Source organism: Bufo bufo, chromosome 7 (genome assembly GCF_905171765.1).
Source record: "Bufo bufo chromosome 7, aBufBuf1.1, whole genome shotgun sequence".
Classification (NCBI taxonomy): Eukaryota; Metazoa; Chordata; class Amphibia; order Anura; family Bufonidae; genus Bufo; species Bufo bufo.
The window spans coordinates 53,544,245-53,570,679 of NC_053395.1; the positions used below are offsets into that span (position 1 = coordinate 53,544,245).

Consider the following 26,435-nt stretch of genomic DNA (forward strand, 5'->3'; position numbering starts at 1 on the left):
AGTAGCGGAGCCAGCACTCAGGTATTTCAGAAGTCCCATATCTGTCAATGTGCTCTCTGTTACTTTGGGTGGCCCATTCTGGAGATAGGAGTGGGTTCCAGAGGTGAGACCCACATCTATCTGACATGTAAGGTATGTCCTGTCAATATGCCATAAACGCCACGCATGGCAAGACTCCTTCAACATGCTACATACACAGCTGCAAAAAACCTTAAATGACCACAAATGCCATTGAAAGGCAAGTTAAAGTTTGCTACAACTAATTTCTAAGTGTTGAGTTAAAGGGGAATTACGTTTGTTAAAAGTTATCCCCTGTCCTACTGCTGGGACCCCCACCGATCACCAGAACGGGGGCCCCGTACCCCTGGCGCCCCCCTGGAATGAACGCTCCATTCATTTCTATAAGAATTCTGTAGATAGTGGAGCGCTGTTCTCGGCTATCTCCGGAACTCCTATACAAATTAATGTTGGACTGGCCATTCCGTTAATTTCCCACAGTGTGACGAAGCTGGGCAGTCTCCATTGCTATGCAGGGACAGGGAGGGCCTACTAGGTGTCCACGGGCAGCTGTGGGATTCTACTGTGGATGGTCCGACTGTCACTTTTAGGTGTATCCATTGTAGGGAGAGACTAGTTGTTAGAGACCCAGTATTAGTCTCCCCACTATCCCTAGCTCCTGGTTACCAATGGCGCAGGAAGTGGTGTTTATCTTAAGCATTTAGGGATTTAATTTGTAATTGGAATAAAAGTTACGTTTTAAGGTATCCAATTATAACTGTATATTTTGTACAATTTAGGTAAGCAAACATTTCCTGAAGAATTTTGCTCATATTCAAAATCCTTAACAATGGATCATTTCTTGGGGGAAACGACTCCCTGCAGTTACCAGAAAACGTACAAAAACATCCATACAAGGCAGCCCATCAACACATCCGATCGACCGACACGCTATGTAGAAGGGGTCTCGGCAGACTCCCTGTAACGAAGTCCTAGAAGCAGGACGACCCTATCTGGTTTATATGGAAAAAGCTGTCATTTTCTAAACCTAACGTATCCAAAAAATGCTTTATAGGTGGCATTGAGAAAATGCATAGTTTGGTTGTGTTATAAGCTCTTTAGGCTATTTATACAGGGCATGGCTGGGTTTTTGGCAACCAGTCTTGACAAGAACCAGTGGCTATCGGAAGCAGAGGAGGTGTTCTCTGAGAAAACATTGACTCTAACTAAATATTCACCCTCCTTTAAGGTAATATTTAAATAGGTGACTATCACCCATAAGGACCGAATTTCCTCCTGGTGGGAAGTCCAGTCCCTTGAAAATTACCATAACATAAAATTGTTCCGAGATGGCTGAGAATTACATTGACCCCGGCAAGTAGATGCAGAACTGCAAGACTTACGCGTAAGTGGGAGGAGGAAGCTACGAATAGCTCCCTCCGTTTCATGCATCTACTCCCGGAGGAGGAGAGAGCCACCCTAGCGACTCTGGAGAGCAACCTTAGGGAGAAAATTGAGGAGACACAAAAGTTCAAACAAGAGCCTGACTACTTGAATAAAGAAATACAGCTAAAAAACACCTTAGAGAAATATCAATATAACCTAAAAGAACGGAAATACCATCAATTCAATCGAGACTTGCAGGATTTCTGAGAAAATCGGGTATACACAAGTATTGATAGAAGTGGGATTCAGAGGAAAAGAGACTCTGAGCCAACGTCGAGTGACACGGATTTCTCTGAAAGTGGAAAGGAAAGGACGTCAGAGGGGTAGAAATTCACGAGGGGGGCAGGAAGAAATAGGCCCTTCGTTTTTTAGAACAAGGAAACCCCTACCATTTACGAACACGCAACCCGACCAGATCCCCACCTCGCTCATCGAATCTCCCGCCTGCACCCACAACAAATCTAGCCAGATACTGAATCTATCATCTAGATTTCTACAAGAGGCCGAAATGGCTGTGATGAGCAAGGGGCTCTCCTTTGTGCCAGTATCATCATTTAATCTTTTTAATTGGATCAAAGACTTGAACCTGTTCGCGAGTAAATTGTGATGGCGGAAGCACTTTGCTTAGGTTGATAAGCGAAAAAACAAGGAATTGGGTATTCCTCCTGAAATCCTTCAAGATGTGTGTCTGTTATATAATCTAGGTGACAATGCACCCCAAGAGGGAAAAGGTCCCATTACGACGCTTAAACCAAAGAGCTGTAAAATGCCCCCCTTGGGTGATCCATCATGTATAGATGTCTTTCTTAACCATGTCTCTCGGGAGTTAGAGGGGCCCGTAAATAATCCATGTAAGTTTAACTGTACAAAGGCAGACTTTAAGGCCATATCCTCCCTAGAAAAGGATGAAAGTATAGTCATAAAACCCTCCGACAAAGGGGGGGGGAACCTGGTAATCTTGGATGTGGCCAAGTATAAACAGATGTGCCTTGGCCTCCTACAAGATAAAAATACATATGAGAGGCCATATACCAAAAAAGACTGAGTGCTATCCTGCAGAAAGCTAAAACTGAGGATCTTATCTCAGCTGAGGAGTTTGATTTTATGCAGTGTAAACATCCAACAGTAGCAACTTTTTATAGTTTGCCGAAGGTTCACAAGGGGACGTCCCCCTTAAAGGGCCATCCCATTGTATCAGGCATCAATAGCCTGGGCCAAAATGCCGGGGTGTACATCGATTCCATTCTGGCACCCTTCATGAGAACGCCATCTTACTTAAGAGACACTGGGGATTTGCTCGGCCGTATAGAGGGGGTTGTCCTGTAAGGGGAGGCACTATTGGGGTTCATTGATCTGGAGTCCCTTTACTCCTCTATCCCTCACCATCTTGGGAATAGGGCAGTGGGTGACTTTCTGAACACTAGAGGGTGTCAGTTTAGGGCACACAACTGCTTTGTACTCGATTTACTGGAATTTACACTTACTCAGTGTGAGGAATATGGATTAATATTTACTGTCAGCCATGTCCTCACACCCCCATTTGCTGACAGATAGCGGAGGTAGTGAACTCCACAGGAGGGTCCTGATTCAAAGCCCCAGGCCTGATTGTCATCTGATGCACCTCTCGGCATGTTCAGTGTACATGCAAAATTAGTTTCCACCCCCCAGCCACCTGAGTGTCAGATGGCAAGGAAGAAAGCCCCCCCCCCCCCTCCCAGGGGGTCCAGGCTTCAAGGAGAAGGTCACACCTCACCTCCACCAGTTTGGAGCCAACTGAATCCTGCAGGAAAACCCCCAGCAGGGGGTATCTGCCCTTGCCCCGGATCAATGAGACCTCCCAGACATGTTGGCACCTACCTTTCATAAGGAATTATGAACCGCCTGGCCATCGCAGGCGCAAACCAGATACATATTTGTGTCCCGGTGGCCACGAGGTACGTTCCCATGGTTTTTGGTTAATGGGACGAGGTCAGGGTAGAGAGATATCCATATCTCCCCATAGAAACCACATAACGGTACCAGGTTTGGGCTCTACTTGTAGCCAGAACCCAGGCAGGTCCATTGGTCCCAGAACCATCTTCCTATGACCCTCTGGTCTGGAGCTATGAACCCTAAAGGGTTTTGTGGGTCATTTGCTGCCAGCCCAGAAGAGGGGGAGTGGACCCCTCCCTGAGGCCGGGAGGGGAGGGGCTGGCTACAGGTTAAAAGTCTGGTGCCAGCAAGTAGGCGCGTCTTTCTCTGAAGAGGGGTCACATCCTACACATGTGTTTAGAGGGACCCAGGAAATAGCTGAGATCACGGCCCTTCATGTGGACTCCAGCAAAGAACATCTCACAACTAAAAGGAACTTTCATCTTATCCGGTAACTGACTTTTACACTGCTTAACCCTGTTGTAACCATATAACCTGTAATCTGTAACCTCAGACCACTGTATATATTGTCTGTGTATATTGTGTTATATCTAGTGTGCCCATACGGCGATTAAATCTATAATTTAATCTTGTGCTATCTTGTATCTCGATCACGAATCCCCACGTCCGTGTTTTGGCCTAGTTATAAGCTACCGCGGGTTGGTTTCTGACCCTATATAATCCCGTTAGCGGAACGGGCTTATATCAAACTAGAACTGGTGGCAGATACCCAGGCTGAGGAGTCGCTGTTTCACTGCAGCAGTGAAAAGGCTCTCTCAGCTTGTTGCCTCTCTGTGCCCGCGTGAACAGGAGGTGTGTGTAAGCTATACCAACCTGACCTTACGTGCTCCACTGGAGGGCGTAACTTCACGTTTTTGGTAGACCCGTGACCATACCACGTCTCGTGAGCTCGACGTAGTTGACGTCAAGTGGGCACGAGGTGTGGTATTCATCACACTCAGAATTACTTTCTGTTTGACGGGGTCTTTTACAACCAGCTCAGGGGCAAGGCAATGTGGAGTCCTTGCGCCCCATCGTATGCCAATCTGTTCCTGGGCTGGTGGGAGAGGAACCTTGTCTTTGGGGACCCAGCTATCCCCCTGACAGTGGATGTCGTCATGTGGGCAAGGTACATAGATGATGTGTTTGTGGTGTGGAGAGGGACTAAGAGTGGTTTTGAAGAGTTCTTACAGTTGATTAACCAAAATGACCTTGGCCTACGGTTCACTTCTGAATTAGGAGACAATACTCTGGCTTTCATTGATATTGAGATTACGAAAGGGCCAGGGGGTGAGGTTCACACAAAAACATATAGAAAACCTACAGCAACAAATTCCCTCCTAAGGTGGGACAGTCACCACCCTGAGCCACTGAAGAGGGGGATACCAGTGGGGCCAATATCTAAGGATAAGGAGGAATTGCTCGTCCTTTGCCGATTTCAAACTACAGGCAAATGACTTGGAGCAAAGGTTCCTAGACAGAGGATTTCCTGTTGCAACTTTAAGAAAGGCCTATCAGAGGGCACTAAAAAAGTAATAGAACAGAACTCTTGCATCCCCCGCCTCGGCGGGCAGCCACCAACCCAATACGCCTCATTGTCACATATGACGGAGCAGCCAATGAGATCAAAAAGGTGATCTCAAAACACTGGGAGATAATACAGCTGGATGCTGACATCAAGGATGTGATTACAAGCACCCCACAGATTACATACTGTAAAGGACGTAGCCTGCGTGATCGGCTGGTACATAGACATTTTTATGATTCCACCAGAAGTAAAGGGCTGATGTGTGGCATGCGACTATGTCACCCAGGGCCGTGAATTTAAGAGCAATGTCACCCAGAGACGGTATACTATCAGACAGTTTATTAACTGTCGAACGAGAGGTGTCATTTATAAAGCCACGTGTACATGTCAACTTAGAAGCCGTGTGGGTGAGCACGTGGGAGACATGTGACATGGTAGGGACACTCCCCTTGGCAAAGTATGTCACGGGTCACCACGGGGGCACCTTCTGTGGCATGAAGTTCATGGGCATTGAATTAGTGCCGTACCCAAAAAGAGGGGGGGGGATTGGTACAGAAGAGTATTACAGCGTGAGGCATGGTGGATTTTTAAAACTGAAAACTGTACAACCTGGGGGCCTCAATGAGCAGCTATTATATGGCTGCTTTACAGTCGTGGCCAAAATTTTTGGAATGACAAAAATATTAGTTTTCACAAAGTTTGCAGCTAAACTGCTTTTAGATCTTTGTTTCAGTTGTTTCTGTGATGTAGTGAAATATAATTACACGCACTTCATAGGTTTCAAATGTTTTTATCGACAATTACATTACATTTATGCAAAGAATCAGTATTTGCAGTGTTGGCCCTTCTTTTTCAGGACCTCTGCAATTCGACTGGGCATGTTCTCAATCAACTTCTGGGCCAATTCCTGACTGATAGCAACCCATTCTTTCATAATCACTTCTTGGAGTTTGTCAGAATTAGTGGGTTTTTGTTTGTCCACCCGCCTCTTGAGGATTGACCACAAGTTCTCAATAGGATCAAGATCTGGGGAGTTTCCAGGCCATGGACCCAAAATGTCAACGTTTTGGTCCCCGAGCCACTTAGTTATCACTTTTGCCTTATGGCACGGTCCAACTGTTGTTGGATTGTTGGAAGAAGTTGCTGTTGGAGGGTGTTTTGGTACCATTCTTTATTCATGGCTGTGTTTTTGGGCAAAATTGTGAGTGAGCCCACTTCCTTGGATGAGAAGCAACCCACACATGAATGGTCTCAGGATGCTTTACTGTTGTCATGACACAGGACTGATGGTAGCGCTCACCTTTTCTTCTCCGGATAAGCCTTTTTCCAGATGCTCCAAACAATCGGAAAGAGGCTTCATCGGAGAATATGACTTTGCCCCAGTCCTCAGCAGTCCATTCACCATACTTTCTGCAGAAGATCAATCTGTCCCTGATGTTTTTTTTTGGAAAGAAGTGGCTTCTTTGCTGCCCTTCTTGACACCAGGCCATCTTCCAAAAGTCTTCGCCTCACTGTGCGTGCAGATGCGCTCACACCTGCCTGCTGCCATTCCTGAGCAAGCTCTGCACTGCTGGCACTCCGATCCCGCAGCTGAATCCTCTTTAGGAGACGATCCTGGCGCTTGCTGGACTTTCTTGGACGCCCTGAAGCCTTCTTAACAAGAATTGAACGTCTTTCCTTGAAGTTCTTGATGATTCTATAAATTGTTGATTGAGGTGCAATCTTAGTAGCCACAATATCCTTGCCTGTGAAGACATTTTTATGCAACGCAATGATGGCTGCACGCGTTTCTTTGCAGGTCACCATGGTTAACAATGGAAGAACAATGATTTCAAGCATCACCCTCCTTTTAACATGTCAAGTCTGCCATTTTAACCCAATCAGCCTGACATAATGATCTCCAGCCTTGTGCTCGTCAACATTCTCACCTGAGTTAACAAGACGATTACTGAAATGATCTCAGCAGGTCCTTTAATGACAGCAATGAGATGCAGTGGAAAGTTTTTTTGGGGATTAAGTTAATTTTCATGGCAAAGAAGGACTATGCAATTAATCTGATCACTCTTCATAACATTCTGGAGTATATGCAAATTGCTATTATAAAAACTTAAGCAGCAACTTTTCCAATTTCCAATATTTATGTAATTCTCAAAACTTTTGGCCACGACTGTATATAGTTGTAGAGTTTGACACTGCTCCACCTATCCCACTTCCCCTTTGGCCGGCTGGCGAGGGGGATATTATATATGGCTTGTTCTGATTAGATGGTTATTTGTCTCCAGCTGGAGGATTTAACACGTCACGCGTTCCCGGCGGTCTTTAAAAGGCGGTACCTCACCTGTGGCAATGTTGCTGCCACACGCCAGAACACAGCCGCATCCTTGTGGACCGAGACATGGGGGGCTAAGATAAGTATTGACGCTTATCTAATAGAATGGATTAGTATATTGGGACCCACTTTCCCTTGTGTATCCGATTTGTGTGTATATTTTGACACAGCGGGAAGAGGCAGTTTTGGGTCTGTGCGATTATCAGCACTGCCCAGTAACGGGATTACCGCCTCAGAAACTGAGATCATTATTAACTGGTCCCCTGATGAGTTGGACTAATGTCCAATGAAACACGTTGGGACTTTAATTAGGGACATAAAGAAATACTTTATTGGTAACAGGGCCCTCCACCACAGTGTGACGAAGCTGGGCAGTCTCCATTGCTCCACAAGAACAGGGAGGGCCTACCAGGTGTCCACGGGCAGCTGTGGGATTCTACTGTGGATGGTCCGACTGCCACTTTTAGGTGTATCCATTGTAGGGAGAGACTAGTTGTTAGAGACCCAGTATTAGTCTCCCCACTATCCCTAGCTCCTGGTTACCAATGGCGCAGGGAGTGGTGTTTATCTTAAGCATTTAGGGATTTAATTTGTAATTAGAATAAAAGTTATGTTTTAAGGTATCCAATTATAACTGTATATTTTGTACAAGTTAGGTAAGCAAACATTTCCTGAAGAATTTTGCTCATATTCAAAATCCTTAACAATGGATCATCTCTTGGGGGAAACGACTCCCTGCAGTTACCAGAAAACGTACAAAAACATCCATACAAGGCAGCCCATCAACACATCCGATCGACACGCTATGTAGAAGGGGTCTCGGCAGACTCCCTGTAACGAAGTCCTAGAAGCAGGACGACCCTATCTGGTTTATATCGAAAAAGCTGTCATTTTCTAAACCTAACGTATCCAAAAAATGCTTTATAGGTGGCAAGGGCACTATGTAAATTACCCAACTTCCCGCGGGAGTCCCCAAGAATGTCCAGTGGCGCTTCCACAAATCATACTGCATCAGTTAGGGTACATTCACACGACCGTATGTCTTTTGCGGTCCGCAAATTGTGGATCCACAAAACACAGATACCGGCCGTGTGCATTCCGCATTTTGCGGCACAAACACGGCCAACCCTATGATAGAAATGCCTATTCGTGTCCGCAGATGCGGACAAGAATAGGACATGCTCTATCTTTTTTGCGGGGCCACGGAGCGGAACTACGGATGCGGACAGCACACGGTCTGCTGACCGCATCTTTTGCGGCCCTATTGAAATGAATGGGTCCGCATCCATTCCATAAATACGGTCGTGTGAATGTCCCCTTATCCTTAGATCTTCAGGCTCTAACTAAATTGTGATGCCCTACACAGCGCCCTTTTAGTCAGAGCTGTGAGATCTCACAAGCTGAGAACCAACTGCTGTGAGAAGTTAGGTCATCGCCATAATGTCCTTGCCAATGTATAAAGCATTTTTAGAAGTTATATTCAGAAAATTAAAAGCTAATTTGTCAACAGATCTGTACCTATGACACTGGCTGACCTGTTACATGTGCTCCTGGCAGCTGAAGACATCTGTGTTGGTCCCATGTTCATATGTGCCCGCATTGCTGAGAAAAATGATGTTTTATTATATGCAAATGAGCTTTTAGGAAGAACGGGGGCTTTACCATTACACCTAGAGGCTCAGCTCTCTCTGCAACTGCCCTGCCTTCTGCACTTTACTGACAGGGCTAGGTGTGATCACGTTTACACTGCCTGGCCCTAGTTCACTGGGCGCAGAAGTTGCAGAGAGAGCAGAGCCTCTAGGTGTAACAGCCATACCTCCGTTGCTCCTAGAGTCTCATTTGCATATATTAAAACATAATTTTTCTCAGTAATGCGGGCACATATGAACATAAGACCAGCACAGATGCCTTCAGCTGCCAAGCGCACATGTAACAGGTCAGCCAGTGTCATAGGTACAGATCTGCTGACAGATGCCCTATATTAAGACACTGACGGTGGCTCAACCACATCGCACTTGCACAAAGTTTAATAAAAACCAAGCAGCATTTCATAGATTAGGCGCAGCAACACAAACCAAAGGCAGACTTAAAACGGACACCAAAAACATTGCAAATGACAGTCACAATACTGATCATCAGCATAATCTATGTAAACGTTTAAGGCGAACTTACATCTTTGGAGTCATCTTACATATGTTTTCATTAGAAACACATATTATAACTCCGGGCCTGTAATGATGATAATTTCAGGACTTGGGGAATACATATTACGTCATGCATGATCTGCAGACATAGGCGGTTTTTAGCACCAGTTGCAGGATGTCATCTGCTGACAGAATACAGACTACCACAAACAGACAGACTGCTTTCAGCACTGGACAGGAATGAATGACCGCTGCACTCCTTTGCCAATGGCCAAAACTGGAGAAAACTCAAATCTCAGCCATTGAACCCCTTTATTGAAACTTGTCTAAAGTGTCGGAGAAGGGAGGGGGCTCCATTTATTTGAGTCTGGACGATGACACTGTTTGCCTGGGGCCTAAGAAAAGCTACCATGATGGTAATATAACAAAGTCGAATAATGCCATAGTTATAGAAAATATTCTGGTGCTACGCTTATTTAGTAAATTTGAGATTCTTGGCAAATACATTTTGTATAAAATTATCTGGTCCTGTCTACCGGCGTCAAGGCGATCTCTATAAGACATGAACCTAACACTAAATACTACCTGTTACGTGCCATACTGGCCACCATAAAATTCAGGGAGTGCAGGTTCCACATGCATGCTGGGTCCAGCATGCATGTGGAACCTGCAATCCCTGAATTCTATGGTGGCAGTTATTGCACATAACAGGTAGTATTTAGTGTTAGGTTCATGTCTTACAGAGATCGCCTTGATGCCAGCAGATGGGACCAGATACATTTTGTGTAGCATTAGCACCAGAATGTTTTCTATAACTATGGCATTATTTTACTTTATTTGTGTTTGCAGAGTGCTGTTGTATTGTGTTTTTTTTCTTCGTGTTTTTAGCCAAGATGACGTGCACCTGCTCATTGGGATGTGCTGACTGACCCCATTTTTCCTGCAATATAACAAAGTCTGGTATAACTGTGGTTATGCCCTTAACGCTATCAGGACATTTTATGATGAACAGATGTAATGTGCTGCCATCTAATAAAACAATTACATAGCATAATTGAAATGTAAGGGGTTGTCCAGAATTTTACAAATAATGGCCTATACTCACGAGAGACCTTCGCAATTGGATTGGTGGGGGTCTGACAACCTGCACCCCCACCGATCGGCTGTTCTGCAGTTGGCACCGGAACTATATAGTAGTGGATGGGAGCAGCGCGGCGATAACCAGCTCCTTCCACTGCACAATGCACAGAGCCGAGTAGTTCCAGGGCTGACACACAACATAATTATTATTTTTTTAATTCTTAATAAAATTCACAAAACCTCTATATCAGGGATGGCCAACCTGCAGCTCTCTGGCTGTTGCAAAACTACAACTCCCAGCATGCCCAGACTGTCTACAACTATCAGTCTACAGCCGGGCATGGTGGGAATTGTAGTTTTACAACAGCTGGAGAGCCGCAGGTTGGCCATCGTTTGTCAACCCCATAATAACCTGCACAACAGGGGTCAGCAACGTCTGGCGCTACAGCTGCTGGGAAACTACAACTCCCAACTTGTTCTATTCAGTTCAATTGAAGTTTCAGGAACTGTTGAGCAAGTGTGCATGCTGGGAGTTGTAGTTTCCCAGCAGCCGGAGTGCCGGAGGTTGCTGTCCCCTGCTGTATAATAAGGTTAACGTGTCGTTTGTGATGATTTCTGAGTGGAATAACATTTAAGAACATCGTAATGAAGGCTATGACTGAAGACTACTTGTTAGTAACTTATAGTACCTTTCATAAAAAAAAAATCCTTACCCAGAACTTCTCGGACTCGCCGAGCTTGCAGAGCCACTTCATGCTGGCAGGAGGTAGATTGCGATCACGGTGAAACACGGCGTTCTATTCACGCCGTCTAAAAACCGACCATGATACCAAATAACAGGCTTGGGACTAAGAAATCCAATGTCTTCTGGAGCGCAGAGATATCATCTAGAACGCGGCCTCTATTTCAGACTTGCCTACATTCCAAGATCTTCCTTTCATTGTTCAAATCCATTTGTGAAGTTTCCTTTTCAGTCCATTAAGCAGCCCAGCACTGCCAATCACCCCCTGCAAGAGAGACGGTAATAACCACTGTTCCAGATGTAGCAGAGGAAGACATGGCAGGGAAGGCGTTCACAAGAAACCCCTAAGGGCAAATGCACACGTTCAGGATTTATGTGCAGACCATCCGCACTGAAATCCGCACTGAAATCCATGCGGTCAATCAGCATCAATTGGTGCAGGTTTGCCTGTGGATTTGGTGCGGATTTTTCTCTCCCCATTGAAGTGAATGGAGAAAATCCGGTCCGGAAATACAAAATGAACTGAAATGCTGCAGATTTTAAAACGTACATGACCTACGGTGCGGATTTTTCACATGCAAATCCTGATCGCGTGCATTTACGCTTTCCTTATGGTACTGAACCCTGCATTCATGAAAAGATTTCTAATCTCATTCAAGCGTTTTATTCAGAATTACACCCTATTTGGCCACTTTTATTCCAATGCTCCTTCTGTCTTCCCTGCAGTTACCCTGCCGTGCCATTGCCTTTCCTATATTGCACTTGAGCAGATGGTTCTTTGGGATAATCAGGTCCTCGTGGCACAGTCAGGTTTTCGTTGTAATAATGCATTTTAATTTGACGGCAAATGTTGCCTTGTACAGCGAAGCTTCAAGAGGTTTTACAAGGTAAGGGAAAAAAAAGAAGGTCTTTATTCAGAAACAGCACCACTCTTGTCCTCAGGCGGTGTCTGGTATTGCAGCAGAAGCTAAGGAGGTTTCCTAATCTCATATACACCCAAAGGACACAGGTTGTGGTTGCTGTAAATTGCCATCGCCAGTCTGCAAAATCTGGACATGAGGATTGCAAATTGCGGATCCGCAAAACACGGATACCAGCCATGTGCGTTCAGCATTTTGAAGACTGCACATGGCCGGCGCTAAATAGAGAATGCCTAATAGGACATGCTCTATATTTTTTGCTGGGCTGCGAAACGGAACAACGGATGTGGACAGCATATGGAATGCTGACTGCATCTTTTGCGGTCCCATTGAAATGAATAGGTCCGCACCCGTTCCGCAAAATTGGTCATGGATACATCAGGAAGACAGAATTACCTTCCAGTGGTCCTCCTATCAGCATCAATGGAACAGAAGCAGCATCCACCTATCTCCGGTGTATTTTAGGCCTCTTTCACACGGGATTGCGGGTGACGTGCGGGAAAAGATGCGGGTGCGTTGCGGGAACATACACGATTTTTCCCCGCGAGTGCAAAGCGTTTTAATGCATTTTGCACTCGCGTGAGAAAAATCGGCATGTTTGGTACCCAGACCCGAACCCGGACTTCTTCACAGAAGTTTGGGTTTGGGATCGGTGTTGTGTAAATTTTATTATTTTCCCTTATAACATGGTTATAAGGGAAAATAATAGCATTCTTACTACAGAATGCAAAGTAAATTAGGGATGGAGGGGTTAAAAAAACAAAAATAAAACTCACCTCATCCACTTGTTCGCGCTGCCCGCCACGTCTTCATTCTTCTTCTTTGAGGACCTGGGAGGAAAAGGACCTTTGGTGGCATCATTGCGCTCATCACATGGTCCATCACCATGGTGGTGGACCATGTGATGAGCGCAGTAACGTCACCAAAGTTCCTTTTCCTCCCAGGTCATCAAAGAAGAAGAAAGAAGACGAGCCGGGCTGCGAGAACAAGTGGATGAGGTGAGTTTAATTTTTATTTTATTTTTTTAACCCCTCCATCCCTATTTTACTTTGCATTCTGTATTCAGAATGCTATTACTTTCCCTTATAACCATGTTATTAGGGAAAATAATAAAGATCGGGTCCCCATCCCGATCGTCACCTAGCAACCGTGTGTGAAAATCGCACTGCATCCGCACTTGCTTGTGATTTTCATGCAGCCCCATTCACTTCTATGGGGCCTGCGTTGCGTGAAAAACGCACAATATAGAGCATGCTGCGATTTTCACGCAACGCACAAGTAATGTGTGAAAATCACCGTTCATGTGCACAGCCCCATAGAAGTGAGTGGGTCCGGATTCAGTGCGGTTGCAATGTGTTCACCTCACGCATTGCACCCGCGCAGAAAACTCGCCCGTGTGAAAGAGGCCTTAGGGGGCTGCCACCCACAGTTTTGTCTTGTGCATTTGGGGGGGGGGGGCAAAACAAATTTCTGACTGCCGCAGAGTTTTTTGCAACTTAAAAAAAAAATGTTTTGCCCATTTACTGGTAGTATGTTTTAGCACCCGCTGCATTTTAATGATTCCTTTGGTATGCCTTGTGTTTTTATAGGAAAGTATGTACCCCCTGTAATGTCACTGTAGAGCACGGAAATACCAGGAAAAAGCTCAGGACAGCAAAAAACAAAACCTATGAGGGACGCCAGCCTAAAAGAGTTACTGAACTTTCAAAAAATTTGTGATATGTTATAGCGACATATTAAAGGTTTTGATCGGTGGGGGTCCAAATACTGAGACCCCCAAAACATCTAGAAACAAACTCCTGGTGCAGGAGATAGAACAGGGATCAGCAACCTCCGGCACGCCAGCTGTTCAGAAACTACAACTCCCAGAATTCACTTCTGTGGGAGGTAAAAGAACAGCCAAGCATGTTTGCATGCTGGGAGTTGTAGTTTCACAGCAGCTGGAGTGCCGAAATTTGATGATCCCTGAGATACAGTAGAAGCAAGACGGGGCCCATAGACTTTCTAATCTCTCAGCACTCAGACCCCCACCGATCAAAACATTTGATATGTCGTTATGACATATTGAACATTTTTTGAAATCTTAGTGACACGTTAAAGGGGTTGTCTAGGACTTTTTTTTGTTTTTGTTAATAACCCCACCACCAGGAGAAATCTATACACAACTGCTCCCTTCTGACTCTTAGACTCTCTACACTGGACTTCTGGTCCCTGTCAATTTCTACACGGTCAGGGTCACATGCCGCTGCAGCCAGTGACTGGTTTCAGCGGAGACGTGTTTCCTAAGCACAATGTGCGTGGTATAGTCTGAGAAGCGTCAGGAGAACTGGAGTTTGGATAGGTGGATGCTGCTTCTGTTCCATTGATGCTGATTGAAGGACCACTGGAAGGTAATTCTGTCTTCCTGATGTATCGGGGTGCATTCACATGAACGTATAAATGGATCCGCACCCGTTCTGCAATTTTGCGGAACGGGCGCGGACCTATTCATTTCAATGGGACCGCAAAAGATGCAGACAGCCTACCATGTGCTGTCCACTTTCGTTGTTCCGTTCCGCGGCCCAGCAAAAAATATAGATTGCTCATATAATCTGCAAGTGCAATATAGGAAAGGCAATGGCACGGCAGGGTAACTGCAGGGAAGAAAGAAGGAGCATTGGAATAAGAGTGTAAGGCCCCTTTCACACGAGCGAGTATTCCACGCGGGTACAATGTGTGATGCGCACGCATTGCACCCGCACGGAATCCGGACCCATTCATTTCAATGGGTCTGTGTACATGAGCGTTGTTTTTCACGCATCACTTGCGCGTTGCGTAAAAATCACAGCATGTTCTATAGTCTGCGATTTTCACGCAACGCTGGCCCCATAGAAGTGAATGACGCTGCGTAAAAATCGCATCGCATCCGCAAGCAAGTGCGTTTTTCACTGATGGTTGCTAAGAGATGTTGTTGTTATCACGCGCGTGAAAAAACGGATTGCACCGCGGGATAAAAACTGGAACAACTAAATGCGATCGCAGACAAAACTGAATGAACTTGCTTGCGAAATCGCGCATTTTTCACTGAGCGCATCCACAACGCATCCGGACCTAATCCGCTCATGCTCGTTTGCAAGGGGCTTAATTCTGAATAAAACGCTTGAATGAGATTAGAAATCTTTTCATGAATGCAGGGTTCAGTACCATAAGGAATGCATCAGGAAAGCGCAAATGCACACGATCAGGATTTGCATGTGGAAAATCCGCACCGTAGGTCATGTACGTTTTAAATTCTGCAGCATTTCAGTTCATTTTGTATTTCCTGACCGGATTTTCTCCATTCACTTCAACGGGGAGAGGAAAATCCGCACCAAATCCACATGTAAACCTGCACCAATTGATTAGGGATGAGCGAACTTCATATTTTGAAGTTCGTGTTCGGGTTGTGGTATAAGCTGAATTGCGTTATGGATTCTGTTACCACGGACTATAACGCAATTCCATGACGGAATGCATAACGGAATGCCTTTAGAGTCCTCTCATGCATAATGGAAACGGGACGGATCCGATTTGCAGTCCATACACTTCTATTATGACGGAATGTCTCCAAAGGCATTCCGTTATGCATTCCGTCATGGAATTGCGTTATGGTCCGTGGTAACAGAATCCATAACACAATTCAGCTTATACCACAACCCAAAATATGACGTCATACATACATCTGGTACTGTATAGTATCTATAGTATAGTAATATATACATCTGGTGCTGTATAGTATCTATAGTATAGTAATACATACATCTAGTGCGGTACAGTCTCTATAGTATAGTAATACATACATCTGGTACTGTATAGTATCTATAGTATAATCATACATACATCTGGTGCAGTATAGTATCTATAGTATAGTAATACATACATCTAGTGCGGTACAGTATCTATAGTATAGTCATACATACATCTGGTACTGTATAGTATCTATAGTATAGTCATACATACATCTGGTGCTGTATAGTATCTATAGTATAGTAATACATACATCTGGTACTGTATAGTATCTATAGTATAGTAATACATGCATCTAGTGCAGTATAGTATCTATAGTATAGTAATATATACATCTGGGGCAGTATAGTATCTATAATATAGTAATACATACATCTAGTGCGGTACAGTATCTATAGTATAGTAATACATACATCTAGTGCGGTACAGTATCTATAGTATAGTAATACATACATCTGGTACTGTATAGTATCTATAGTGTAGTAATACATACATCTGGTGCAGTATAGTATCTATAGTATAGTAATACATACATCTAGTGCGGTACAGTATCTATAGTATAGTCATACATACATCTGGTACTGTATAGTATCTATAGTATAGTAATACATGCATCTAGTGCAGTATAGTATCTATAGTATAGTAATATATACATCTGGTGCTGTATAGTATCTATAGTATAGTAATACATACATCTGGTACTGTATAGTATCTATAGTATAGTAATACATACATCTGGTACTGTATAGTATCTATAGTATAGTCATACATACATCTGGTGCTGTATAGTATCTACAGTATAGTAATACATGCATCTAGTGCAGTATAGTATCTATAGTATAGTAATACATACATCTAGTGCGGTACAGTATCTATAGTATAGTCATACATACATCTGGTACTGTATAGTATCTATAGTATAGTAATACATGCATCTAGTGCAGTATAGTATCTATAGTATAGTAATATATACATCTGGTACTGTATAGTATCTATAGTATAGTCATACATACATCTGGTGCAGTATAGTATCTATAGTATTGTAATACATACATCTAGTGCGGTACAGTATCTATAGTATAGTCATACATACATCTGGTACTGTATAGTATCTATAGTATAGTCATACATACATCTGGTGCTGTATAGTATCTATAGTATAGTAATACATGCATCTAGTGCAGTATAGTATCTATAGTATAGTAATATATACATCTGGGGCAGTATAGTATCTATAATATAGTAATACATACATCTAGTGCGGTACAGTATCTATAGTATAGTAATACATACATCTAGTGCGGTACAGTATCTATAGTATAGTAATACATACATCTGGTACTGTATAGTATCTATAGTGTAGTCATACATACATCTGGTGCAGTATAGTATCTATAGTATAGTAATACATACATCTAGTGCGGTACAGTATCTATAGTATAGTCATACATACATCTGGTACTGTATAGTATCTATAGTATAGTCATACATACATCTGGTGCAGTATAGTATCTATAGTATAGTAATACATACATCTAGTGCGGTACAGTATCTATAGTATAGTCATACATACATCTGGTACTGTATAGTATCTATAGTATAGTCATACATACATCTGGTGCTGTATAGTATCTATAGTATAGTAATACATACATCTGGTACTGTATAGTATCTATAGTATAGTAATACATGCATCTAGTGCAGTATAGTATCTATAGTATAGTAATATATACATCTGGGGCAGTATAGTATCTATAATATAGTAATACATACATCTAGTGCGGTACAGTATCTATAGTATAGTAATACATACATCTAGTGCGGTACAGTATCTATAGTATAGTAATACATACATCTGGTACTGTATAGTATCTATAGTGTAGTCATACATACATCTGGTGCAGTATAGTATCTATAGTATAGTAATACATACATCTAGTGCGGTACAGTATCTATAGTATAGTCATACATACATCTGGTACTGTATAGTATCTATAGTATAGTAATACATGCATCTAGTGCAGTATAGTATCTATAGTATAGTAATATATACATCTGGTGCTGTATAGTATCTATAGTATAGTAATACATACATCTGGTACTGTATAGTATCTATAGTATAGTAATACATGCATCTAGTGCAGTATAGTATCTATAGTATAGTAATATATACATCTGGTACTGTATAGTATCTATAGTATAGTCATACATACATCTGGTACTGTATAGTATCTACAGTATAGTAATACATGCATCTAGTGCAGTATAGTATCTATAGTATAGTAATACATACATCTAGTGCGGTACAGTATCTATAGTATAGTCATACATACATCTGGTACTGTATAGTATCTATAGTATAGTAATACATGCATCTAGTGCAGTATAGTATCTATAGTATAGTAATATATACATCTGGTACTGTATAGTATCTATAGTATAGTCATACATACATCTGGTGCAGTATAGTATCTATAGTATTGTAATACATACATCTAGTGCGGTACAGTATCTATAGTATAGTCATACATACATCTGGTACTGTATAGTATCTATAGTATAGTCATACATACATCTGGTGCTGTATAGTATCTATAGTATAGTAATACATGCATCTAGTGCAGTATAGTATCTATAGTATAGTAATATATACATCTGGGGCAGTATAGTATCTATAATATAGTAATACATACATCTAGTGCGGTACAGTATCTATAGTATAGTAATACATACATCTAGTGCGGTACAGTATCTATAGTATAGTAATACATACATCTGGTACTGTATAGTATCTATAGTGTAGTCATACATACATCTGGTGCAGTATAGTATCTATAGTATAGTAATACATACATCTAGTGCGGTACAGTATCTATAGTATAGTCATACATACATCTGGTACTGTATAGTATCTATAGTATAGTCATACATACATCTGGTACTGTATAGTATCTATAGTATAGTCATACATACATCTGGTGCTGTATAGTATCTACAGTATAGTAATACATGCATCTAGTGCAGTATAGTATCTATAGTATAGTAATATATACATCTGGGGCAGTATAGTATCTATAGTATAGTAATACATGCATCTGGTGCTGTATAGTATCTATAGTATAGTAATACATCTGGTGCTGTATAGTATCTATAGTATAGTAATACATACATCTGGTACTGTATAGTATCTATAGTATAGTCATACATACATCTGGTGCTGTATAGTATCTATAGTATAGTAATATATACATCTGGGGCAGTATAGTATCTATAGTAAAGTAATACATACATCTGTGGCAGTATAGTATCTATAGTAAAGTAATACATACATCTGTGGCAGTATAGTATCTATAGTATAGTAATACATACATCTGGTGCTGTATAGTATCTGTAGTATAGTAATACATACATCTGGTACTGTATAGTATATATAGTAATACATACATATCGTGCTGTATAGTAATACATATGATGCGGTATAGTATCTATAGTATAATAATGCATACATATGGTGCTGTATATTATGTAAAGTAATAATGAATACATGCAGTGCTCTGATATGTATAGTAACTGTACTGTATACACACAGTGCCCTATAACCTGTATACTAATAACGCATAAATACCGTGCGGTTCTGCGAGTGCCGACAGGATAACAGAATTCATAGAGCGGCTCCAGGACGGGGGAGAGGAGGAAGCTTGCGGTAAAGAGGGAAGTATGTGAGCGGCAGGGTGGAGACTGCTTTGTGTGACAGGAGGGAGGAGCCGCCATGTCTGTCAAGTGCACGGCGCGGAAAGTACATGAGCGGCCATACATACTGCTCCATAGTGTACTGCCTCCTCTACATAAGTGTGGCCGGTGTAGAGGAGGACAGCACATGTATGGAGGAGCACGGCCGGTGTAGAGGAGGACAGCACATGTATGGAGGAGTAGAGCCGGTGTAGAGGAGGACAGCACATGTATGGAGGAGTACAGCCGGTGTAGAGGAGGACAGCACATGTATGGAGGAGCACGGCCGGTGTAGAGGAGGACAGCACATGTATGGAGGAGTAGAGCCGGTGTAGAGGAGGACAGCACATGTATGGAGGAGCACGGCCGGTGTAGAGGAGGACAGCACATGTATGGAGGAGCACGGCCGGTGTACAGGAGGACAGCACATGTATGGAGGAGTATGGCCGGTGTAGAGGAGGACAGTGTTAACACATGTATGGAGGAGTACGGCCGGTGTAGAGGAGGACAGCACATGTATGGAGGAGTACGGCTGGTGTAGAGGAGGACAGCACATGTATGGAGGAGTACGGCCGGTGTAGAGGAGGACAGCACATGTATGGAGGAGTACGGCCGGTGTAGAGGAGGACAGCACATGTATGGAGGAGTACGGCCGGTGTAGAGGAGGACAGCACATGTATGGAGGAGTATGGCCGGTGTAGAGGAGGACAGCACATGTATGGAGGAGTATGGCCGGTGTAGAGGAGGACAGCACATGTATGGAGGAGCACGGCCGGTGTAGAGGAGGACAGCACATGTATGGAGGAGCACGGCCGGTGTAGAGGAGGACAGCACATGTATGGAGGAGTAGAGCCGGTGTAGAGGAGGACAGCACATGTATGGAGGAGTACGGCTGGTGTAGAGGAGGACAGCACATGTATGGAGGAGTACTGCTGGTGTAGAGGAGGACAGCACATGTATGGAGGAGTACGGCCGGTGTAGAGGAGGACAGCACATGTATGGAGGAGTACGGCCGGTGTACAGGAGGACAGCACATGTATGGAGGAGCACGGCCAGTGTAGAGGAGGACAGCACATGTATGGAGGAGCACGGCCGGTGTAGAGGAGGACAGCACATGTATGGAGGAGTAGAGCCGGTGTAGAGGAGGACAGCACATGTATGGAGGAGTAGAGCCGGTGTAGAGGAGGACAGCACATGTATGGAAGAGTACAGCCGGTGTAGAGGAGGACAACACATGTATGGAGGAGTACAGCCGGTGTAGAGGAGGACAGCACATGTATGGAGGAGTACAGCCGGTGTAGAGGAGGACAGCACATGTATGGAGGAGGGCGGTGTAGAGGAGGACAGCACATGTATGGAGGAGTACTGCTGGTGTAGAGGAGGACAGCACATGTATGGAGGAGGACAGCCGGTGTAGAGGAGGACAGCACATGTATGGAGGAGTACAGCCGGTGTACAGGAGTACAGCACATGTATGGAGGAGTACAGCCGGTGTAGAGGAGGACAGCACATGTATGGATGAGTACAGCCGGTGTAGAGGAGGACAGCACATGTATGGAGGAGTAGAGCCGGTGTAGAGGAGGACAGCACATGTATGGTGGAGTACAGCCGGTGTAGAGGAGGACAGCACATGTATGGAGGAGTACGGCCGGTGTAGAGGAGGACAGCACATGTATGGAGGAGTAGAGCCGGTGTAGAGGAGGACAGCACATGTATGGAGGAGTACGGCCGGTGTAGAGGAGGACAGCACATGTATGGAGGAGCACGGCCGGTGTAGAGGAGGACAGCACATGTATGGAGGAGTACGGCCGGTGTAGAGGAGGACAGCACATGTATGGTGGAGTACAGCCGGTGTAGAGGAGGACAGCACATGTATGGAGGAGTACAGCCGGTGTAGAGGAGGACAGCACATGTATGGAGGAGTACAGCCGGTGTAGAGGAGGACAGCACATGTATGGAGGAGTACAGCCGGTGTAGAGGAGGACAGCACATGTATGGAGGAGTACGGCTGGTATAGAGGAGGACAGCACATGTATGGAGGAGTATAGCCGGTGTAGAGGAGGACAGCACATGTATGGAGGAGTACTGCCGGTGTAGAGGAGGACAGCACATGTATGGAGGAGTATGGCCGGTGTAGAGGAGGACAGTGTTAACACATGTATGGAGGAGTACGGCCGGTGTAGAGGAGGACAGCACATGTATGGAGGAGTACGGCTGGTGTAGAGGAGGACAGCACATGTATGGAGGAGTACGGCCGGTGTAGAGGAGGACAGCACATGTATGGAGGAGTACGGCCGGTGTAGAGGAGGACAGCACATGTATGGAGGAGTATGGCCGGTGTAGAGGAGGACAGCACATGTATGGAGGAGTATGGCCGGTGTACAGGAGGACAGCACATGTATGGAGGAGCACGGCCGGTGTAGAGGAGGACAGCACATGTATGGAGGAGCACGGCCGGTGTAGAGGAGGACAGCACATGTATGGAGGAGTAGAGCCGGTGTAGAGGAGGACAGCACATGTATGGAGGAGTACGGCTGGTGTAGAGGAGGACAGCACATGTATGGAGGAGTACGGCCGGTGTAGAGGAGGACAGCACATGTATGGAGGAGTACGGCCGGTGTAGAGGAGGACAGCACATGTATGGAGGAGTACGGCCGGTGTACAGGAGGACAGCACATGTATGGAGGAGCACGGCCAGTGTAGAGGAGGACAGCACATGTATGGAGGAGCACGGCCGGTGTAGAGGAGGACAGCACATGTATGGAGGAGTAGAGCCGGTGTAGAGGAGGACAGCACATGTATGGAGGAGTAGAGCCGGTGTAGAGGAGGACAGCACATGTATGGAAGAGTACAGCCGGTGTAGAGGAGGACAACACATGTATGGAGGAGTACAGCCGGTGTAGAGGAGGACAGCACATGTATGGAGGAGTACAGCCGGTGTAGAGGAGGACAGCACATGTATGGAGGAGGGCGGTGTAGAGGAGGACAGCACATGTATGGAGGAGTACTGCTGGTGTAGAGGAGGACAGCACATGTATGGAGGAGTACAGCACATGTATGGAGGAGGACAGCCGGTGTAGAGGAGGACAGCACATGTATGGAGGAGTACAGCTGGTATGGAGGAGTACAGCTGGTGTAGAGGAGTACAGCACATGTATGGAGGAGTACAGCCGGTGTACAGGAGTACAGCACATGTATGGATGAGTACAGCCGGTGTAGAGGAGGACAGCACATGTATGGATGAGTACAGCCGGTGTAGAGGAGGACAGCACATGTATGGAGGAGTACAGCCGGTGTAGAGGAGGACAGCACATGTATGGAGGAGTACAGCTGGTGTAGAGGAGTACAGCACATGTATGGAGGAGTACAGCCGGTGTAGAGGAGGACAGCACATGTATGGAGGAGTACGGCTGGTGTAGAGGAGGACAGCACATGTATGGAGGAGTACGGCTGGTGTAGAGGAGGACAGCACATGTATAGAGGAGTACAGCTGGTGTAGAGGAGTACAGCACATGTATGGAGGAGTACAGCCGGTGTAGAGGAGGACAGCACATGTATGGAGGAGTACGGCTGGTGTAGAGGAGGACAGCACATGTATGGAGGAGCTCGGCTGGTGTAGAGGAGGACAGCACATGTATGGAGGAGGACAGCCGGTGTAGAGGAGGACAGCACATGTATGGAGGAGCACGGCCGGTGTAGAGGAGGACAGCACATTTATGTAGAAGCACGGCCGGTGTAGAGGAGGACAGCACATGTATGGAGGAGGGCGGTGTAGAGGAGGGCAGCACATGTATGGAGGAGGGCGGTGTAGAGGAGGACAGCACATGTATGTAGGAGCACGGCCGGTGTAGAGGAGGACAGCACATGTATGGAGGAGGGCGGTGTAGAGGAGGACAGCACATGTATAGAGGAGTACGGCTGGTGTAGAGGAGGACAGCACATGTATGGAGGAGTACAGCCGGTGTAGAGGAAGACAGCACATGTATGGAGGAGGGCGGTGTAGAGGAGGACAGCACATGTATGTAGGAGCACGGCCGGTGTAGAGGAGGACACCACATGTATGGAGGAGGGCGGTGTAGAGGAGGACAGCACATGTATGGAGGAGCACAGCCGGTGTAGAGGAGGACAGCACATGTATGTAGAAGCACGGCCGGTGTAGAGGAGGACAGCACATGTATGGAGGAGGGCGGTGTAGAGGAAGACAGCACATGTATGGAGGAGGGCGGTGTAGAGGAGGACAGCACATGTATAGAGGAGTACGGCCGGTGTAGAGGAGGACAGCACATGTATGGAGGAGGGCGGTGTAGAGGAGGACAGCACATGTATGGAGGAGGGCGGTGTAGAGGAGGACAGCACATGTATGGAGGAGGGCGGTGTAGAGGAGGACAGCACATGTGGGCTCTATTTTTGTCATCTGAGCACTGTCCATGGAATATGGATGACACACGGAGGGCGAAAAACAGACACCCGAACCATACACAGATCCTTCACGGACAACTTTACGGATCAACCACGGATCATTTTGTCATCATGGACACAGTCGTGTGAATGAGGTCTTTTTTATGGGGGGGTTGTGTGTGTGACAATTATTAAGTGAAAAGGAAACCAAACGCAGGGGGCTCACCAAATACACACAACCATAGAATGAACCAGAAGAAATACTGCAAGCAAGACTGCACCTCTAATTAAAAAGTATATAATTTATCAGAAAACACAAAACCCACAGATTAAAATCCTTGTATACAATTACTGAACTGTGTGTGGACTGAATATAGGTTCAACACACAGACCTACAACCACCAGTTTCTAAATGAAAACATATAAACACCGCCAGAGTAGTACAAAGTACCTGGATATAATATAAATAAGGCATCAAAAATTGCTGATACTTATCAAAATAGACAGGTCAGCGGGCATGGGGTGTAGGTGAAATAGGCCTCACGCGTATTGCCAGGTCAGACTGGCTTCCTCAGGGGTCCATCATTCAGAGCCAGTGTGCACAATATTTATATATATATACTTAATTAAGGAAACAAATCACCTGTTGGAAATAGGCTAACAAAAGGCAAGGGGAACGGGTGGTGTTGGTACACCTGGTGCAGAGCCCACATTATCGTCCGGCGTCTCAAACACACAAACGGGCATGCGTAGGATGGCGCACGGCCGGAAGTGAACAAGCGATGCTTTCCAAGGACCGTAAATGCATTGCAAGAGTGATGCCGGAAGAAGACAATGCTTGTCAAAGTGCGTTACAAACACAAATAGCGGAAACAGCATACAGAACTGGATTATTGTTAATATATACATATGTATCTGGAAGCGTCAGTGTAAAGCAAAAAAAAAAACAAACAAGAAAACTGAAAGAAAAATGTTATTAATATATCCTAAGGGACAGGCTCGGACTGGCCCACAGGGTTACAGGGGAATCCCCCGGTGACCCCCTGAGCAAAATGGGCTCTAGTCTCCCACCCCCTGCACAAGTGGCACATGACACATTAGACTTACTGCACTACATACATATATTCAATGTACAGCACCTCCATCATACTATGTTTATATTAAAAAAAACTTGTTAGATTATTTATTATACAGGGAGTGCAGAATTATTAGGCAAGTTGTATTTTTGAGGATTAATTTTATTATTGAACAACAACCATGTTCTCAATGAACCCAAAAAACTCATTAATATCAAAGCTGAATATTTTTGGAAGTAGTTTTTAGTTTGTTTTTAGTTTTAGCTATTTTAGGGGGATATCTGTGTGTGCAGGTGACTATTACTGTGCATAATTATTAGGCAACTTAACAAAAAACAAATATATACCCATTTCAATTATTTATTTTTACCAGTGAAACCAATATAACATCTCAACATTCACAAATATACATTTCTGACATTCAAAAACAAAACAAAAACAAATCAGTGACCAATATAGCCACCTTTCTTTGCAAGGACACTCAAAAGCCTGCCATCCATGGATTCTGTCAGTGTTTTGATCTGTTCACCATCAACATTGCGTGCAGCAGCAACCACAGCCTCCCAGACACTGTTCAGAGAGGTGTACTGTTTTCCCTCCTTGTAAATCTCACATTTGATGATGGACCACAGGTTCTCAATGGGGTTCAGATCAGGTGAACAAGGAGGCCATGTCATTAGATTTTCTTCTTTTATACCCTTTCTTGCCAGCCACGCTGTGGAGTACTTGGACGCGTGTGATGGAGCATTGTCCTGCATGAAAATCATGTTTTTCTTGAAGGATGCAGACTTCTTCCTGTACCACTGCTTGAAGAAGGTGTCTTCCAGAAACTGGCAGTAGGACTGGGAGTTGAGCTTGACTCCATCCTCAACCCGAAAAGGCCCCACAAGCTCATCTTTGATGATACCAGCCCAAACCAGTACTCCACCTCCACCTTGCTGGCGTCTGAGTCGGACTGGAGCTCTCTGCCCTTTACCAATCCAGCCACGGGCCCATCCATCTGGCCCATCAAGACTCACTCTCATTTCATCAGTCCATAAAACCTTAGAAAAATCAGTCTTGAGATATTTCTTGGCTTGTGTGTCTTGTTCAGTGGTGGTCGTCTTTCAGCCTTTCTTACCTTGGCCATGTCTCTGAGTATTGCACACCTTGTGCTTTTGGGCACTCCAGTGATGTTGCAGCTCTGAAATATGGCCAAACTGGTGGCAAGTGGCATCTTGGCAGCTGCACGCTTGACTTTTCTCAGTTCATGGGCAGTTATTTTGCGCCTTGGTTTTTCCACACGCTTCTTGCGACCCTGTTGACTATTTTGAATGAAACGCTTGATTGTTCGATGATCACGCTTCAGAAGCTTTGCAATTTTAAGAGTG

General features: G+C 44.8%; 1 protein-coding gene across 1 annotated transcript in view; it reads right to left on the reverse strand.

Moving 5' to 3' along the window:
* LOC121007976 (multidrug resistance-associated protein 1-like) overlaps positions 1 to 19,578 on the reverse strand; it is a 145,211-nt gene extending 125,633 nt beyond the window's left edge. The window contains exons 1-2 of the mRNA XM_040440245.1: positions 19,488 to 19,578; positions 11,149 to 11,442 (exon numbers count right to left, since the gene is read on the reverse strand). Coding sequence (XP_040296179.1) covers positions 11,149 to 11,190 — 42 coding nt within the window. The 5' untranslated portion in view covers positions 11,191 to 11,442; positions 19,488 to 19,578. The remainder of the gene's footprint in view (positions 1 to 11,148; positions 11,443 to 19,487) is intronic.
* Between the last annotated feature and the right edge of the window lie 6,857 nt (positions 19,579 to 26,435).